The sequence below is a fragment of the Felis catus genome, chromosome B1 (assembly GCF_018350175.1).
Source record: "Felis catus isolate Fca126 chromosome B1, F.catus_Fca126_mat1.0, whole genome shotgun sequence".
NCBI classification, from domain to species: domain Eukaryota; kingdom Metazoa; phylum Chordata; class Mammalia; order Carnivora; family Felidae; genus Felis; species Felis catus.
This window is the reverse complement of record NC_058371.1, coordinates 199,760,321-199,780,042: the sequence shown is the minus strand read 5'-3', so window position 1 is coordinate 199,780,042 and position 19,722 is coordinate 199,760,321. Positions and strand designations below refer to the sequence as shown.

The window sequence follows — 19,722 nt, the reverse complement described above, 5'->3', positions numbered from 1 at the left end:
GCAGTATTGGGCTGGGCTACTCCTTGGGAATGGGTGTTTGCATGAGGGAGAAGGGAAAAGTCTTTTGGAACTTGGAACTCAGGGGAGATGGCTCTGAGGGGGTGAGTAGGGACTGCATACTCCACTGGGTGGAGGGCGGAGAAGGGCAGCCCCTGGGAGTGCACTGGAGAGTGGAGAGAAAAATACCCAGGAAGTACAGTGGGGGCAGACGGCAGGCAGGAGGATGCCCAAAGCAAGCTTCACCCACCCCACCCCCCCACTTAGCGTTGGGCTTGCTCTCATCTCATTCATTCCAAAATTACTGATGACCTCTTATGAGCCAGCAGAGTTGGGCCTGGAATATGGAGGCTGAGACACAGACACAGCCACGAATGGGTCTTGGCCTCTCTTGGCCTGAAGGAGGATGAGCCATGGGCAAAAGTCGCCTTACTGTGCAATTAATGGCCGTCAGAGCCAAGGGAAAGTGAAAGTGCGTGAGCAAGCACGTGGAAAAGGTCATGTCTGGCTCGGGTTGGTCAGTGTGGTCAGGAGACCAGAAGCCATCGTGGAAGGGGTGGAATTGACCCCGGAGAGGCATGTATTTTGATGTGCGGGCGTGGGAGTTGAAAGGCATCCCAGGCAGGGACAACGGGGTGGGCAAAAGCAGGGAGGCGGGAAATCCAGAAGTCTGTGCTTTAGAGCACATGGTTTATCGGCACCTGCACGTGTGCTGTATAGAGGTTTGAGCTGTGTAATTTGAAATTTTAAGAGTGTTTTTTTGCTCTAGGTGGAAAACTTTCTGTATTTTTTTCTCTAATAAATGGATTGCACCTTTACAGTGTGAAATAATGATGGTGATGATGAGAGTAATAACGATGATAATAATACAAATTGGGATCGAGTTTGATTTTATTGGGAGTCAAGTAAACACATCACCAACTTGGTGTCCTTCCCCCCCGCCCCCCGTCTCTGTTTCCAATTCAACTAGAGCCTTTTGGCTCTAAGAGGAACACGGCCCCTCCCCACCCAACCCCGAACAAGAACAACGTCGCAAGAAGGAATGCCCAAGAAATAGTTTATTCTGAACAAGAAACAACATCAACTTAAACACGGCCAGGAAATCTGGTGTCTCTTGGGCTTACTTCTAGCTCCTGCCCCCTAATTCATGAACTCAGCCCAGCAAGAAATCCTAAGTGCTGCCCGGGTCACAGTGAAGAGAGAAGCAGCCCTGCGATTGCCTGGAGGGAACAGGACAGTGCCGGTGGGGGACGGAGAACGACGAGTGCGCAAGACAAGCAGACTGACGTGGGCAACGGAATCGAGGAGTAGGCCTGGCTGAAAGGAGGACTCTTAGGAGCATCTCCTTTTTGAAGGTTAAAGACAGAAAACCACACCCTCCGTTAAAACGTCTCTTAAGATTTCGGAGAGATGGCATGGACGGTCCCGAGGGTGGACTGATGATGGAAAAAGTAAAAACCGGAAGTTGGAAGGAAAACTAAAACCACAGCGGAACGTCGACAGGGATGGACGGAGTTCCAAGACTCCGGGAAGAAAAGCTCAAGGAAGCCAAACCACCGGACTCGTTTCTGCGGAAAGTGACCTGCCAAACGAGTGGCGTAGGGAAGTCTCTGCAAACGATGACGGTGACGTGGGCACAAAGTGCCTACCATGCAGTGGGTGCCGTGTGCTGGGCACGGGACACACAGAATGCCACCGACTCCCGTAACCACCCTGCAAGGCTGGCTTCATCACCGCCGCGCTGAAACAAGGAAACGACACTGAAGTGATTATGCCGTTTGCCTAAGGTCTTCCGGTTGGTAAACAGCAGGGCTGGGTTCCGAGCACGAGCCTGACACCGCACCGAAGCTCGGTCCCCGGCGCTATGGCGTCTCCCCATCCAGAGGGCAGAGCGCTGCCCGCACAGGTCCCACCGCCGTTTGTTCCTTTTGCGAGTCCACTGTCCTCCTAGACTCAACTTCCTGGTGACCCACGCTTCTTTGTTCCTCAATACAGAGCCACCTCATCCGTGGCACTTGGGGACCCTCTTTAGGACAATGCTGAGGAGGCCACTTCCCACCCTTCACAGGAAAGACGCCCAGAAAGGGGACGGGGACTCAGAATTTGGCGGTGGGACTGGGTTTGGGAGGAATTCTCAAAATGGTGGTCAGTGACTTGACCTTCTGAAGGGCATCCACCTGCCACGCCAGTGCGGGGTGTGACCTGCTGGGATTACAGGTGGGAGGCGGTCTTCTGTGAAGAAGGGCAGACATGCACCTGTAGCCTCAGGACCTAGGGGACCAGGCTGGTGCGCGGCCACGCCACCTTAGAGGGTCAGAAAGACTGGCCTCCCAGAGGTGGCAAATGAAGACACTTCCGGTTTTGCTCCAGGATGTGGGAATCGTGGGAATGGAGGGCGTGCCTAGTTGCCTTGCGGGATGGGAGTGGACTTCAGATATCAAGGTTCTATTTTGCCTGTGTAAACAATTTCATAAATGTCACAGATTTTGCATGTCTCCTACCTATTTGGTTTCTCCCAATAACCTTGTAGAAGTGGGACAGCTGTTTTAACCCCTTTGGCAGATGCAGAAAACTGAGGCACAGGAAGGGCAAGGTTGTCCGAAGTCACGCAGAGAATCCGTCAGGCACCTGCGACCAGAACCCGGGCTTCCCAGCTCCAAGCCCAGGGCTGTCTCTGCATCTGGTGTTACCAGGAGTGAGATAGGGACCATCGTGGCACAGAGAGGGGCTTCCGGTGGGCAGGACGGGAATGCGCACAGTCCCGTCAGGCGGCCGCAGGCGGTGGCTTAGCTGCTACAGCCCCGGGAGCAGGCGTGGCCCAGGATGTTGTTGTTGCAGCCGTCCTGGAGCTTGCCCTGGGTCTGGCTCCCAGCTCGGCCCTCTGTGTCCAAGAGCTGGCTGGTCTGCCCCTGCTGCCTCCTCAGCCTGCAAATAAACACAGCACAGACCTGAGTTGGTGGCACAGAACGGAGGGTGGCGGGAGGTCCGGGAGACGTGTTGGGACAAACAGGGCAACTGGGAAGCCCTCGCCCACGCCGTCCCCTGGCTTGGGAGGCACGGCTGCTACGGGCCCAGAGTGTGGCGCCCTGGAGCCCCGGCGGGCCTGGGATCGAAGCCTGGGTCAGGTGCACTCCAGTGAGATACTTAACACACAGAGCCTCAGTTACCCTATCTCCGGAAAATGGGGATAATGATTCCTGCCTTAGGACTCCCTGCGAAGTCTGCGGGAGATCATGGATGCGATTTGCAAAGCTCACACCGTCGGTGTCGGTGATGAGCCCCCGCACATCATTCATTCACGCCTATAATCGAATGCCCACTGATGTACCAGCCACCATGCAGAGGAGCAGGGGAGACCCTGGCCAGCAAAGTAGTCCTCTTGTCTGTCCTCACGGAGTTTACCATCTAAACGGGCAATGGCCACTAATCAACTTATACCCCAAATACATATCCAAACAGATGAGCACCCAGCCTTACAAAATGGCCCACGACAAACTGTTAAGGGGGCGTGAGTCTCAGCCCTGCATTTCTTCACAGCTGGCCACCTGGTCGCCCTCCACAGCATCTAAGACGTCAACATCATTCTCTTTGTGACCTTCAAGTTCACGTTCACGCATGATCCTAGAACTGTCACCACGTGCATGGTGCAGGCAAAAAATAAAATGGAGACCTTCAGGGAGGGAGGGAGGGAGAAGTCTGAGACCAGGAAGAACACAGCTCTCAGCACTTGCTAGTTGGGCACCGTGGGTCAAGCTGCTGTCTTCTTCTGGGCCTCAGTTTCCCTCTGTAAACCTGGGATTATCCCATTCACTTGGCTAAGGGAATCAGACAGCATGTGTGTGAAATATCCACTATGGGGCTGGAAATAATATTGCCACAATTCTCTCTTTTTAAATTTTTTAAAAAATATTTTTTTAATGTTTATTTTTTTTTTTTGAGAGTGAGAGAGACAGAGTGCAAGCAGGGGAGGGGCAGAGAAAGAGGGAGACACAGAATCCAAAGCATGCTCCAGGCTCTGAGCTGTTAGCACAGAGCCCAATGTGGGGCTCGAGCTCATGAACCACGAGTTCATTACCTGAGCCAAAGTCAGTCGCTCAACTGACTGAGCCACCCAGTGCCTCTAAATTTTTTTTAAATGTTTATTTATTTTTGAGAGAGAGAGAGAGAGAGAGAGAGACAGAGAGACAGAGTGTGAGTGGGGGAGGGGCAGAGAGAGAGACACACACAGAATCGGAAGCAGGCTCCAGGCTCTGAGCTGTCAGCACAGAGCCCGATGTGGGGCTCGGACTCCCGAACTGCGAGTTCATGACCTGAGCTGAAGTCGGACGCTTAACTGACTGAGCCACCCAGGTGCCCCATATTGCCACAATTCTTGTTCTGAAGGACGCAGGTTTCAGACTGAATTTACTTTTTAACATTAGTAGCTTCCATCCAGCAGAGTGTGGACCTATGAAAGATGTAAACGACAGCCACTTCACTTGGCAAACATGCACGTGACTACAACACAGTCATGGCCTTGACAGGTCACAGTGTGTATGTTTGTGTGTGTGTGTGTGTGTGTGTGTGTGTGTGAGTGCGCACGCACACTTGGTGGGGTCTTCTAGTGTCTGCAACAATGTGAGGGCTGGAGTGAGCTCTTCAGGTAATGCTGAAGTACCAGCAACAACACAGTATTTTTAAGACGGGAAACTTGGTGGCCACTGCCTCCTACCCTTGGGCCACCCGCAGGGCCGAGGAGCAGGTGTGCGGTCCCTGTGCCCCTGTGGCTCGCAGCTGTCCAGCTCGCACACCTGGGAAAGATGGTTAGGGCTCGAAGTCATCATCCTATTGAAGGAGGCGTCAGCACCCAGAGGGCGGCCTGGGGTCTGGAAGACAAAGTGGGTGGGGCAGGGAGAGTCTATCTAGGATGAGAGGGGGTGGTCGGACTTCCTGGACAGGGCTGGGAACTTCCCGGGAACCTTCCTCCCCTGTCCCCTCCTCTTTCCTCTCCTCTGTTTTAAGAGACTCTCTCAGGCACTCCTGGAAAGAAAATCAGATAAAAACTAGGGAAAAGTCGAAAACTCAAATGGCTAAGAAACTAAATGGCAGATGCCTGCACTTCCAAAGCAGGACGTTCATCTTTGGTTCATAACTATAATACCATGTAATTCTCTGGGTGTATCACAAGATAAACATGAATCCCATTATCACTTTCTGTTAAATGTTCAAACACAGCAGAGGTAGCATTGCTGTCTCTACACCCCAGTCCTTCTCTAATTATAACACAAAATATAGCTTCAAAAGTTGCATAATAAAGAATGGAGCAGATGAGGGAGAGGTGGATTTGGAAATCTTGTTGGGGCAGGGAAGGTTTCCTGTAGGAGGCAGCATTTGAGCTGGGCTTTAAGGATTTGTATGGAATGGGGGTAGCGGGAGGGAGGCAGGGGTTCTGAAATGAAGGGACAGGAGTGAGGTAAGGCACAGAAATAGAACAAACAGAACACTGCTGTGTGCAGCATCCTCTCTGGAGCTGATGGTTTAGGCACTCTGGCCCCTTCTTTTGGCCAGAGTTATTTCACGAGTAGAACCAGCAGCTTCAAGTCCGCCTTCTTCTGTGGAGCGTCATACATCAAATACTGTGACCGTGAGTACCGGACCCTACAGCACTAATTAAATGAAGTACGGGTCATGCGTGCCCCTGGCAACCTACCATCAGATTCATTGTGAACCAAGGTGGCTGAATCAAGGAAGAGGGACCCTTCTCTGGGCATCCCCCCATCCACCTAGAGCCTGTGGAGCTGGGATTCTACTCTAGTTCCGGGAGACACCAAAGCCTGCATTCTTCCAACTACACCTGCAATGCCCCTCACCCACCAACATTCATCATCCATTCTCCACCCACCCAGCAAAATCCATCCATTTTCCACCCACTGATTCATATATTCATCCACTTATTTACTCATCTGCCTATTCACCTACCCCATCCATCCATCCATCCCTCCCCCATCCATCCATCCTTCCATCCATCCATCTACCAATCCATCCATCCACCCTTCCATCCATCCCCCATCCATCCATCCATCCACCCATCCATCCATCTACTTCCATTATGTCCACCCATCTGTCCCACCCCCAACCCCACCTATTCATCCCTCCTCACCTGTCCACCCTTCACACACTTACCGATTTACCACCCAGCCACCCACCTCCCATATACACACCCAACACCCATCCATCTGCCTCATCCATTGATCATCCCCCCATCCACCTAATTATCTACCCAGTCATCCATCCATTTCATCCATTCACTATACACTGATCTGTCGATCTCCTGATTTACCCCCATTTCCCCATCCACCCCCCTCCCACCTATCTCCTATTCATCTACTATCCATCCACTCATCACCCTCCTGCCTATCCGTTCATCCATCCACTCCCATATTTCCATTCATCATTGCCACCCACCCATCTGCTCAATACACTTCCACCTACCCACCCACCACCAACCCCTGCATCCCCCTACCCTTCCACTAGCACTGTCTGTGGCTCACAGTTGAAGGGGCTGTGGAGCAGGGCAGAGAGAAAACAGCGAACATTCACTGTGATGAAGTCTCTGCTGGAAGGAAGTGCCACAGCGTAGCACCAAGGGTCTGGGCTTAGAGCCAGCCTCCATCCCTGGGGCTGCCACTTAGGAGCTACGTGACTTTGGGAGGCTGGACTCCCAGGGCTATCGTTCTTCAAGACCCATGCTCTTTCCGTTGACTCCTATGCCGTCCAATCTGGACCTGGAGGGAAGAGAGCGTGGAATGATTTTTCCACGCTCTGAAGGAATTAGAATGGCTCATGTTGCTGAAATAGGAATCCGTGAAGCGAGAAAGAGATACGAAACCATATGGTTGTGGCCCTGAGAGCTCACTTCTATGACTAGCCCACAGCCCGGTTTTATCTGTAACGGGAAGAAATGAAAAAGGCTTTTACATATCCTACTAGGCAGAGCTCAAGTCTGCTGATGCAAATTGGCTGGTTATCCCTGCAATGGCAGGAACATTTAATTTTCTCAGCCAACTTATCAAATTAATTGTCAGCTTTGTGGCCAGAATTCCAAGTGACAGACACAAGTTCCCTCAACCCGCCCCCCCCCCCCCAAACTCCACCATTAGATGCTAGAAGGAAGCACTCTCGGATAGCAAACCTTGCCCAAGGAGAGGAGGACACACATTAAAATTCGTAATAAATCGGGCTGGAGGCATTTTTCAAAGGCAAAGCATCTGAGAAGAGTAAAATAAAATGATTAGCAATCAAAGTAACTTAAAATCAAGCTATATCACACAGGCAGGATGCAGTCGGCTTAATACCCAACATCCATCCAGTACGGGCTTTCTGCAGGTAAGGCCCTGCCTCTGACATGAGAGCCGGGTTTTCGTTTGTGCCATCAGCTTCGAGAAGGAAAACCATTTTAAAGTGTTTTCACACCTATTGATATCATCCCACTGGTTCTCCCCATGTATGTTTCCTGGATTGTGTAGAAAGGTGGATGGAGAGGCAAAGGGGTGTATCAGGAGAGTTCAGGCTTAGGAGTCTCGGCAGAATTAGATCAGAGGCTAGGCTTCGCCATCACTGGCCGAGTGGCCGGGGACTTGCAACTTCTTCAAGTCTCTCTCTCTCTTCATCTGCAGCACAGGGACAGGAGAAGATGAGCCACTGTGTGCCATCCGTCTGTCCCATAGCAGCTACTTTATAAAGAGCAGCTATTTAAAAACAAATTTTAATGTTTATTCACATTTGACAGAGAGAGAGAGAGAGAGAGAGAGAGAGAGAGAGAGAGAGACAGAGCACAAGCAGCGGAGGGAAAGAGAGAAAGGGAGACAGAATCCAAAGCAGGCTCCAGGCTCCGAGCTGCCAGCACAGAGCCCGACGTGGGGCTCGAACTCACGAGTCGCGAGATCATGACCTGGGCAGAAGTCAGATGCTTAACCGACTGAGCCACCCAGGTGCCCCTAAAGGGCAGCTATTTTTGCAATGATGATGATGATCGCATTGTGGAGATACTCTCATTTTGCAGATCGGGAAACTGAGGATCAGGAATTAAAAGTTAACTGCCTGTCATAGTTCTGATGGAAGTCTCCAAGCATGGAGGCCCCCAGAGATGGTTCTGTAGGCCACGTCCTGGGTGGGGAGGGGGTCAGGGCGGAAGAACTGGAGGAGTGGAGGGTACTGGGATGGGGTACACACGGAATGGCTGAGCGTCAGGACCCAGAAAGTGGGTGAAACAGGACAACGGGCTGAGTAGGACAGAATCCAGGCCCAGGAGTCACGGCGGGGTGCAGAGGGGTCCACAAACCAGGGAAGACCAGGGTGTGGAACCAGAGACCGGAACCAGGTCTTCTGCCTTGTTATGTTGTCTCTCATCCACTGGAAACGACCGTCTGTGTCTACACAGTACCCGGCACACGGTCAACGTGCTGGAAGGATGGGTGGGCCAAACAAAGGAATAAATGGCCACCCTTCATTAGCAGGGTGCTTGCCCAGAGGTTGGCAGGCTCTGTGTCACCATCAACAAGGGGGAAAGAAGGCCAGTTGTAATTAAATGAAACAAGTGTCCTCACGGGACACAAATTGGATTGTCATTTGCAGAACTGGTGAGTCTCAGCCCTTGTGGGCAACAGTTCACCTGAGTTAACATGCATGAAGCTCTTTTTTCTTGTAGCTGAGGGAGTTGGGACAGGTTGTTATGTGTGTGTGTGTGTGTGAATTAAAAATTATGGCAAAATCATGTTTGGCCCAGCACTTAATGGACATGGGCTGATAATTCTGTATATAATGAATTACATTAGCCAGCACTCATGTAGCGTGCACGGATTACGTAGCAGAGGCCATTAAGTACTTAACACGTGTGAACTCACTTGTCCTAACAACCACCCTAGGAAGTTGGCATTTACATCCCATTTTTCAGATGAGGACACTGGTGCCCTGGCATGAGGCCCAAGGTCACAAGGCTAGCAGGGATCAGTATTCAGACCCGGTGAGTCTGACTCCAGGACCTGTGCTCTTAGCTGTTATGTATATTGCCTCTCTGTGGTTCATGAAAACCAGAGTTGAAGTTCCAGGGAAGTTCTGGAAGAGCCCATGCCAAACCGAACAAAGGTTATCGGGTGGGGTTGGAGGTGGATGTGGAAAGGAAGATAGTCACTGGCGTGTACTCCGCAAGAATCCCTTCTCTGGCATCCCTGGCAGAGTCCACTCTGGCCAGGACCCTGCTGCTCGCCCCGCCTGAGATTTCCCGCACGGGGAAATAGCTCAGACCCTTAGAACCTTCTCCCACCTAGAACCGAGACAAATCTGCTGTATGCCAGCTGCTCTCCTTTGGCCGTTGGTGCGCTCTCTGGAATTCTTCTCTGTCTTCAATTCTTAGGAGCCCCCGGGGCTGACCATCTCCCGTTGTCCCCCCAGATCCACTCAACCCAGCTGGGAGCCTGGGAATCTGCAGCCTAGGAATCTGGTGGGGGTGGTGCATATGGAAGGCTCCCACGCCCTTGGCTTCAGCGAGCTTAGCCAAGGGGTGGGGGGCTGCAGAGATCAGGAGCAGGGGGAGTCAAGCTGGGGTATCTGTTCCCCAGGGGCTCCCTGCACCGTCTCCTTGAGCAGCTGGGAACACTGGAAGGTCACTGTTCCAGCTGAGGTGGCCGTGTCCCCTCTTGCCCCTTCTTCCAGTGTCCAGGTGGAAATGCGGTGGCTTCCGTGTAGCCCCAATCCACCGCACTGTGTGAGCGGTGGGACATACAGAGGGGCCTTTTCAAATAAGTCTCCTGGGAGTATTTCCTCTGGGATTCGGGCTGAAAAAACAGCTTTCCGGTCTCTGCAAGGTGTCTCTTCCTTCGGTAAAAACTCAGCGTAACTGGCTGTTCTACTTTGAAACCTCATCACTTCCTGGGAAGACAGCCTTCTATGCAATTCTTATCTCACACATTCAATAACAGCCTTTGGCCAGAAGCGTTACAATTCTGTTTTATCTGCAGCTGCCTGAAGCAAACGTAGGGTGTGCACCAAGGGTGTGAGATAGCAAAATGGAGCGGATTGTCGTACTATCCTCCCCCTCTCTCCACCCCTTTGCAAGCAGATCGGCTTGGGGCAAACAGCAGGGACAGCCATCCGTGGGGGTGATGGGGATTGAGATGTATCGGGTGTGCGTTCTCACTCGACACCTCCTCATTTAGTGCCTGCATCCACCTTCTGGAGAAGAACCAACAGCACCCCTGGTGAGGAGAAAGGGCCGTCAAGATATAGCAGCTGGTGGTAGGTCACACGCTTTTCAGACCTGAGCCCAGACTCCAGTGAAGGACCCCGCTCTTCCCGCCTTCCCAGCCCCGTGCTTCTTCCTGCCCGAGCAGATTCCTCTCTGGGTCTAGAGGTGAGGTTGATCTTTTGTGTCTGAGCAGACTGACGGGAGAGACTTCCTGGGTCCCCACTGGCTTGGGTGCACAAGAAAGGCCTGAGCCAGCAGCCTAGTGGATGGACAGTCACCAAACGTTCTGATCTGCCCGCTTCCAGGCGCCTGGCAGGATCTCGCTTCGGGGCTCCCGGGGCTGGGCGGGCTGTGTGACTCATTCTGGCCAATGAGTGTGAGTAGAAAGTGCTACCAACAGACTGGAGCAGTGCTGTTGCCAGACCCTCAGAGTCTCTTTCCTCTGTCACTGTGATGCTCCAGCGATGTTGCTGCTGGCTGGGTCCTGGGTAAGGAGGATGATGGCGCTGTGGGAGGAGCACCCCCGCCCCCCGCCCTGACCTGCCATAGACATTCGGTGCAGATAAGAAACAAACCCTCCGTCATGAGCCGCTGAGATGCGGTGTAGGCTCAGAGAGGGGATCTGGAGGTCCAGCCACCGGTCTGTTGGTGAGTAATGGCCTCAGTCTGGTTCTGGGTTGCAGAGAGTTGCCATGGGGAAACCCTGTGGCTCCAGACAGGAATGAACTCTTTGACAGTTGAGGGGCCCGAGGGAGGGGTACTCTTTGGGGCCACTCACCTCCGTGCCTGGGCCGTCAGCCCCGTCTGTCCGCTTATCCTCCCCACCCCCATCCATGCACGGTCGCCATGTTTCCACCTTCCCAGAGGAAGAGGAGGTCAGATGGGAAGTCAAGGGGGATCACCTGCCCTTTGTTAATCTGCCCTAGCCCTCAACATGCGCCACTCCTTCTTCTCTCCTCTGCCGGCCTCAGTTAACTCGGCTCTATCAATCCATTTTCCAAGTGGAGAGCACTGCCTTTGTTTTGCCTTTGCACAACTCGGCCTAGACAGGAGCCGACGCCTTTTTATAGACCTTACCTCCCTCCTCTTAGCTATTGATGGGGTAAGGGCAGGCACTTGATGCAAGCAGTGCCAATCAGAATCCTCCTCCAGTGGCCAGACTTGATTGGTCCAGGGAATGTCACCTGACCCAAGTGGGGCCAATCAGAGCCATTTCCTGGGATGCTTGCGTTTGAGGTCCAGCAAGCTTTCTCCTTGGTGACTTTCCTTCAGCTTCCTCTTTTGTCTGCTTTCCTGGGTCTGGTGGTAGAGGTGCGAGGCTCGAGGTCTCCGCACTGTGTCTTCCACTGTGTGGAAAGAACGGGTTTACCGTAAAAGAAAACGACCTCAATGTACAGAGAAGCAGGACTCCCTGGAAGGAGGAACGAGCGAGAGTCCCATTTCACCTAAGCCATTTGCTTTTTTATCTCCAACCCTAGCAGCCACGAGGGCCTCAAGAGAACTCACCATTTATGCTGGTGTCTGTCTTTGTGACCTCCCAGGGCCACAAGTCTTCCAGGGGAAGCAACGGCACATATGTGTATGGTTATTAAATGTATTAAAATATCACTAATTCATTTACATGTCAAACGTCCATACTTCAGAAGTCACTACAATTTTTAGTTTGCACTCTTTGTAAAATAACTTTTCTGAGACTAATAGGCACGCTTAACATTTTGGTTAAAATTTGGGAGGAATCAAGGGTTAATGACTGCCGGGCACGGAGCCTTCACTGGTCCCTGGCAGGTGTGTATGCTCCTCACGGCTCCCTGGTGATGTACCAGCAACTGCGTGAAATATATTCCCTCAAAGTTCCGGAGACCAGACGTCTAACACCGAGGTGTCCGCAGGGGCCTGGGGTAAATCCTTCCTTGTGTCTTCGGGCTTCCAGTGTTTGCCAGCGATCCCTGGCATCCCTCAGATTGTGGCCACTTCTGTCTTCAAATGTCCCTCTCCTTAGAGAGACCTGTCATTGGATATACCTAGTCCAGTTTGACATCATCTTAACTTGATTACTTCTGCAAAGACCCTATTTCCAAATACAGTACTGGGTGGGGGGCGGTCAGGAGTTCATCATATCCCTTTGGGGGACACAAGGCAACCAACAAAAGAGCCATTTCAGGCGGAAAACATGAGGATTTTTCATAAGGATTCTGGGGGCGGCCCAGAGCTAGAGAAAGCGGAGGGCATTAACATTAAGGACCCACAGAGAAGTTGCCAGTTGCCTCTAAGCACTTATTTCAGACCATCTTACTGTTTGTATTCTGTTTTTTATTTATTTATTTATTTATTTATTTATTTATTTATTTATTGTTTTTCTGAATATGCAATTTATTGTCAAATTGGTTTCCATACAATACCCAGTGCTCATCCCAACAGGTGCCCTCCTCCATTGTATTCTGTTTTTTTACATACATTCTGAGTGACACCATTTGTTTGCTTCCCTTGGATATTTTAATTAAAGTTCGGACATTTAAAACAGTTAAAGGTAAGAGTCAGTGGAAAGAATACGAGCTTGAGAAACCCCCGGACTATGTGGGATCCCAACTCTGCAAAAACACTGACTGCTGACTTCAGGCACCTGACTCCTTCTCTCTAGATGTCAACATTTACAAATCAGGGTTATGGTGAGGATTTATTTCAGATGAAATGTCACTGTACCAAGCCCAGCGCATGGCATATAACAGGTTTTCAATATATTCACAAAGCGATAGTATTCTTTCATTTAATCGGCTGGCAATGAGATTCTTAGATGGCACAGAGAGAAAATTAGACCAGGATTAAAACAACAACAGTATTTACTTCAAAACAGACCATTAGATCCCTGTTTCTAATTTTCAAATTCATACACAGCCTCCTTTCACAAAGGACTTAATAAGGCCTATAAATATTCCCATACAAAATGGGCATATTTTACTCTGGAGAACTAATTGCAGGTGAAGGAAGATGGGACTTTAAATAATCGAAGTCTGAGCAGACCAGTGACAGCATGTGCTTCTAAGAGAAACAGGGCTGTATGGACTCAGCTATTTGTGAGGGACCGTGTGTTGCCTCTTGGCCCACTGGAAACCTAACATGCTGTATTTTCCGGGGTCTTCCACTGGGGGGTGAAGGTGTCAGGATCAGTAGCCCTTAAAATTTTTTTTAAATGTTTATTTATTTTGGAGAGAGAGAGAAAGAGAGAGAGAGAGAGAGCACAAGTGGGGCAGGGGCAGAGAGAAAAAGGGAGAGAATCCCAAGCAGGCTCCACACCATCAGCACAGAGCCCGACCCGGGGCTTGAACCCACGAACAGTGAAATCATGACCTGAGCCGAGATCAAGAGTCAGACGCTTAATGGACTGCATCACCCACATGCCCCAGGATCAGTAGCCCTTTAAACCAGGCTTCAGTTTCTCTTAAAGGATTTGGCAGAGGGCCCCGCCTCCCGTGTGATTTCCTGATCCAGAGTTTTCATGCAACTATCAGGATTCTGCAATCCAAGCACCTGCCGGGCCCCCTTCAATTGTGGCTGAAATTCCTCCCGCTGTTCCAGGTCTCTGAGCTGATCTTCCCTGACCATCTCCTGGGCTTTGGAAAGGCGCCGCCTTGTTTCACGGAGCAGCGATCCCAGAAAGCCTGGCCTCACCCACCACAGTCGTCTGTGCTCTTCTTCTCTGCCTCAGTGGGCAGTAAAGCCCCAAGACTCTTCTGAGATTCAGAGATGCCACGACAGAGTCAGGCTTTTATCGGTTCCTCTGACTGTGAAATGGTATGAAAAAAAAATCCCATGAATGGAGCCGTGATGAGAACGGAATGAGCAGAGGGCTGTGGGTGCTCCCGCCACCCCACGGTTTAGAAAGGAGGTGCTCTCAGCTCTTTGTTGGCTCCCTGTCCTGGCTATGCTCACCTGTAAATGACGCTGGGGCCACACAGACTGGACCAAAGACTAGAGAGAACCAAAATGCACTGGCCTTGATTTTGGAAGGCGGGGTCCTTGAAGTTCGCCTCTTCCTAGCAAAGGGGGTAGAGGCCGTGCCAGTGGTGAAGGTGAAGGTTCCTCCTTTACTGATTAATTCACGAGATGCAGATATAACCTTTCCCTGCCTTCCCCATGGGGAAGAGATCAGAGGGGAGTCAAAGTCCTCTGCAAATGGCACAGACCTTGTAAAGTCAAGGCCAGCCCTTGATGCGGAGGCCGAGGGGCAGAGAGGCTGGGACCCGCCCCACCCCTCTTGGCCCCCATGCTCACAGCCCCGAGGGCAGCAGGACCAGGGCCTGCCCCGTTCATCCAGTTCCCAAGCCTGAAGTGAATCATAACTTCACGCTGCTTAACCTCCATTCCCCCAGCAGTTCCAGGCCGCAATAGAGGGTCCCTATCTCACTGCCTGGGGTCTCCAGGGAGCCCCCCCCCCCCGGGGAAGATGAGGTCACCAAATTTTAATCATGTTTTGATTATTCACCTGTCATTGTTCCAGGCCTCCCACCTTTGTCCTCAGCCGAGCCTGCAGTGGCTCGCTGTTGTGTTTTCTCAGGATGGTGAAGCAGGACAGACCGCTGTCACGTTAACTTGTACCATCTTGCACCTGGAACGTGTCCGGATTCACCAACACACGCCATCTACAGAGCTAGTGGAAACTCCTTGTTCCGCATTAAATGTGCAGGGCGATGGACCGTTTTGCATTTCGATTTAGTGCTTGGACCCCGGAGCCTGATTACCTCCATGGAACCCCAGCCCTCTTAGTCATGTGCCCTCGACTCACGTTTCGTCTGCCCCTCTTCCCCTGTTACATGGGGGAGTAAAAGCGCCTGGCCCACAGGATGGACGTACTGACTGCATCGCATGGAGCAGGTGCCCAATAAAAAGGTGTCGCTACACGCGAGCCGCTGCACCGCCTGGACGCGCTGGAGGCCACCTCAAAGACGCCACTTAGGGAAAGTACCCCCTCCCTTCAGGTCCTCAGTCCACCCGAGCGTGAGCCCCACGAGAACAGGGGCTTGCTCCCGGCTATGCCCGCTTGTAGCCAACCCCTGGGAGATGCTGAGTAAACCTCTCCCGGACAGTTGGATGAACACACACGCAGCAGAAAGAGCCCAGGGTCTGGGGTTGGAAGATCAGATTTCAAATCCTTCGTATCCCAGTTCAGAGCTGCAGACGTTGGGAACGCTAATTGGCCCCTCAGGAAAAGTGTGGCAAGTAAGCAGTAAGCAGTGAGCCCCAACTGGGGGCAACTGGTCTGCTGGGGAACATCAGCCCGTGTCTGGGGTCAGTTTTGGTCGTGCTACTGGTGTCTAGTGGGCAGAGGCCACGAAAGCTGGCAGGGCAGTCCCCACATCAAACAACTGACGTCAGTAGTCATCAGACGTTGACAGGGCTGAGGCTGACAAATCTGGATTAAAGGAACATGATCTGAAACCATAAAGTCCTACACCAACGTCACTGACCATCGTTAACAGTATTAATAAGTACCACACATGCAGTAGCCCACATCTTATAAATACAACATTTTTAGGGCCTCCAGACGTGGCTTTAATGTGATTTTTAAAATGTTGATTTCTTTACAAGATGACACAGATAGATAGGCAATTCAGCTCCTGAAACTCCTTTCTCACCAGGGGCTCCTTATTCTGCAAACCTCTGCCAAATGCTATTGAAAAGACCTTCTGGAAAGACTGCGCTCGAATCTCCGGCCAGAAATAGGAGGACAGGACCCACGGCGCCATTTCTCAAACTAATGGGAGCCTCAGCTGCCCAGGCCTTCGCATCCCTGGACCAGTCCCTGAAACAGATGCTCCACCTGGCTCGGCGGCCTCTTGCCAGTTGAGGTCTCAGCTCAGCAATAAAGTTGTGTTTCTAGAATATTAGGCAGTGCTAATTTGAATTTTGCCCTCTCTTTAGAAACTGAGGCCCAGAGACGTCAGGCCCAGGGGCATGTCCTCCGCATCCCCACGGTGGCCTGTGCTAGCTACGAGCAGGCAAGGACACAGGGCCTGCTGGATCCACTTTGGTGTCTCAGGGTCCAGGCCGAGATTAGGGCACATCTGTTAAAGGACTGAGTGCGAATCTCCTCCAGGAGCTGGCTGATGCCCCCGGGTGCTGCCTGCTGAGGACAGCTTCCTCATCGTATGGGGGGGGGGGGGACTTTTGTCTGCTCAAGAGCTCGTTCTAGCTGACGAAGCACACGTTCACACACCAGGCAGCCGTGCAGGGGTGAGGCCCCCGGGAGCGCCCTTAAGCCCGTGAGGGCTCGGAGATGCAGGTCACCAACCCCAGAGCAAGGGAGACAGACGGCTGGGAAGGTCTGCAGTTTTAGATTGGGATTCTTGTGGCCAGCTCAGAACCAACCAGAAGAGGCCCAGTGTGGGCACGCTTGGTCTCTCTTAGCAGAAGTTCTCGAAGTACGGATCAGCATGACACCAAGAACATGTTAAAACGCAGATCGCCAGGCCTATTCTCTCAGCTTCTGGCTCAGAGGGCACTGTATCCGTTCCCTAAGGCAGCTGTAACACATCGCCAGCGTCTGTGGGGAGCGTCTGGTCCAGGCCCCTCCCCTGGCTTCTGGAGGCTGCTGGCGAACTTTGTGCCCTTCTCCCTGTGTCTGTGCCTCGTCTTATCAGGACACCAGTCCTATTGGATGATGGGCCCCTGACTCTGACATGACCTCATCTCAGCTGACTACATCTGCAACAACCCTAGGTCCAAATGAGGCCACGTTCTAGGATACTGGGGCTAGAACTCCAACATATCTTTTTGCGGGGTGCAATTCAACACATAACACGTGTGGCAATGCTAATACCCCCTACCCCTGACTGAGGGATTTTTAAAAAAAATTTTTTTAATGTTTATTTATTTTTGAGAGAAAGAGCATGAGCAGAGGAGGGGCAGAGAGAGAGGGAGACACAGAAGCAGGCTCCAGGCCCTGAGCTGTCAGCACAGAGCCCGACGTAGGGCTCGAACTCACAAACCATGAGATCAGGACCTGAGCCCAAGTCAGATGCTTCACCGACCTCCCCCAGCCGGGAGATTCTGATGTGACCACGCGCTCCCTGCTGATTCCCTCTGCAGCCCTCTGCACAGCGGCAGCCTGGCCCAGTGTGCTGTGAGCGGATGGCCTAGTCTGCCGACAAGGAAAGCGACAGCCGCTAGCCGCTGGAGGCTGCCGGGGTCGGTGAGGCCCCAGGGAGTGTGACGGGGAGCCTGGCTCAGCGTCTCCGGGTCCCCTACCCAGTCAGGCCACTGGCCACTGGCTGATGTCAGATAGGAAGGTCCTATGTGCCAACGTGGCAGGTGCTTTAAACACGGGGTTGCAGAATGGGGTGGGCGACAGACAGGTCCCATTTTTTTCTCTTGGTTTAGAAGGAAGACTCTTGGTTTGGGGCACACCGTGCTCGCGAACGGAGACATTGTACAGATGAGAAACTGCAGCAGAGAGGGTGGCGGTGGATGCAACGTGGTCCCCTTCCCACGTTCATCGTGGAGCAGGGATGCGGCTGGACCCGGAGGGGCCCACGCGGTGCTCAGACAGCATCCCGGGGTACGCAGCCGGGCCCTTCATCTGGATACTTGCACATGGCAGGTGGGAGCTAGCCTGGCAGAGCCTTCGGGGCCTGGGGAGGGAGAGGGCGGGCAGCCCAGGTGAGCAGGGAGGCAGGGAGGCAGCCACCCCCGAGGCCGGCCGTCTACTTTCCTGTCTCCTGCTTCTGCACATGCCCATCCGCACCACCCCCCCGCCCCGTCTGGAAAACGACTCTGTTCTCTCTCTTTGCTTTGCCAACTCCTGTCAGCCGCGCCAGCCTCCCTTTAAATGCATGACCACAAATCCCCGAGGGGTCTTCTGCATGGCCGGGCGACTTCCCCCGCCAATTCACTTTTCCCCGTGAGAAAGAACATCTTACTGGTCAGAGCCACTATAGGGTGGTGGTTCTGCTAAGAGCAGCCAGATGCGACCTGTAAATAACCCAAGGAGGGGTATCTCATTTTCATGTTCATCTAAAAGGAAGTGCTCTGGGTTCTTTGGTTCCCAGATGAAGCGTCTCCCGGCACACGGGACAGTGCGGCCGCCACAGCTGCCTATTTGGGTCTGTCACCGCTCAGCCTTTTCACAGGCTCACGTCTGCCATCGGGCGCTCTCTGAGGACGCCTCAGTCCATGCTTGAGTGGAGGAAGGGTCCAGAACGAGGCTGCCTGGAGCCCCGGTCCAATGTGCTCGAGCTGGTGTGAGTAGGAGTTCCTGGGGCCAGAGTTCTAGGCCGGGGAAGGGACCCTGAGCCCCGGAGGCGGCGGGACCGCAGGGAAAGGGTGGTGAGCTCGGAAAGCACCCACACATCGGCTGCCACCTTCCCCAGGTCTGACGGACTGTGGTCACAGAGGCCCTTCGCGTCCTGCCGGCGAGAACAGGGGGACCACACGGACACGGGCCACCAGTGGCGAGGCCTGCTCTTCTGGCCTGGCGTGCCCGCCTGGGCTGACCTGGGCACCCGGCCGCTAGTCAGAGAGCTGTGGCCGCCCGGGACAGATGTCGGATTGCTGCCCCTTCGCCCGTCCCGGTGCCCCGTGCAGGATGGGGCCCTGCCCTGCCCAGCGGCCCACTGGCCGGAACCCACGCAATCCTGGACGGAGTCCCTCACCTTCCACTGACACCGTGACGTCCCGGGAGATCAAACTTCTTCACCAGCTGTGTCCCTCCGTTTTGCCTTTCTGTGTACCGTCCTCACTCCTGGGGCCCCATGCCCTTCCCCTCCCCCCCGCCTCAGGACTCAGCGGGGCATGGCAGCTTGGGAAGCTTCCCTGACCCCCGGCCGAGCCTGGCACCTGGTGTGAGAGCCGCTGCCTGGGCTGCCCTCTGGCACACATTCCTGCTGCTGTCACCTGCTGGGAGCGAACGTGGCGCCGTCCTGTGATGTCCAGGGCTCAAGCTGGCACTTCCCCACCTGGCTCTCCCGGAGCGTGGGAAGCGCATCCCTTAGGCTCTGCAAGCCCAAGGCCTCGTTCGGTGTCGGTCACGTGGAACGGGTCTGCGTCCAGTCCCACGTGTGGGGCTTCAGTCCCCACCCCACGAGCCCACTCCTGCCCAAATCCTGCTTTAATCAGTCCCAGTTGGATGAGCTCCTGACAGCATCCTGCTGGGATCGAGCCTGAGCCGTCCGCGTCCTTTGCTGACCGGCCCCGGTCATGCCGCCAGCTCAGAACCCACCCGAGCCCCTCCCAACCTGGTGTCGTCCCAGCTCCCGCCAGCCCGTGATGCCAGAGTCCCCGTCCGGCCCACACCAGCTCACCCCACTGAATAATAACGGTAACGGTAATCTTTGCACGAGGACTCCGACCTTGTCAGGCATCGTATCCACAATCTCATCTAATCTGCCAACAACCACACCGCAAAGGAGGGATTTCCATTTTGTCAGTGCTGACGATGAGGCTCAGTGAGGTGTAGACTTGCCTCAGGTTACTCTGGAGGTGGCGGGCCCGGGGCGATTTCCATCCAGAGC

The 19,722-nt window shown here is 53.3% G+C and overlaps 1 protein-coding gene across 10 annotated transcripts in view; it reads right to left on the bottom strand.

Moving 5' to 3' along the window:
* Window positions 1-1,037: 1,037 nt before the first annotated feature.
* STK32B (serine/threonine kinase 32B) overlaps window positions 1,038-19,722 on the bottom strand; it is a 391,794-nt gene continuing 373,109 nt past the window's right edge. For 9 of the 10 annotated variants that reach the window (XM_023253316.2, XM_019829756.3, XM_019829759.3 and 6 more), the window contains one exon: window positions 1,038-2,922. In XM_023253316.2, coding sequence (XP_023109084.1) covers window positions 2,784-2,922 — 139 coding nt within the window. In that variant the 3' untranslated portion in view covers window positions 1,038-2,783. Of the gene's footprint in view, window positions 2,923-9,965; window positions 17,845-19,722 lie in introns of those variants that run through there. The other variant, XM_045056598.1, reaches the window with a different exon arrangement.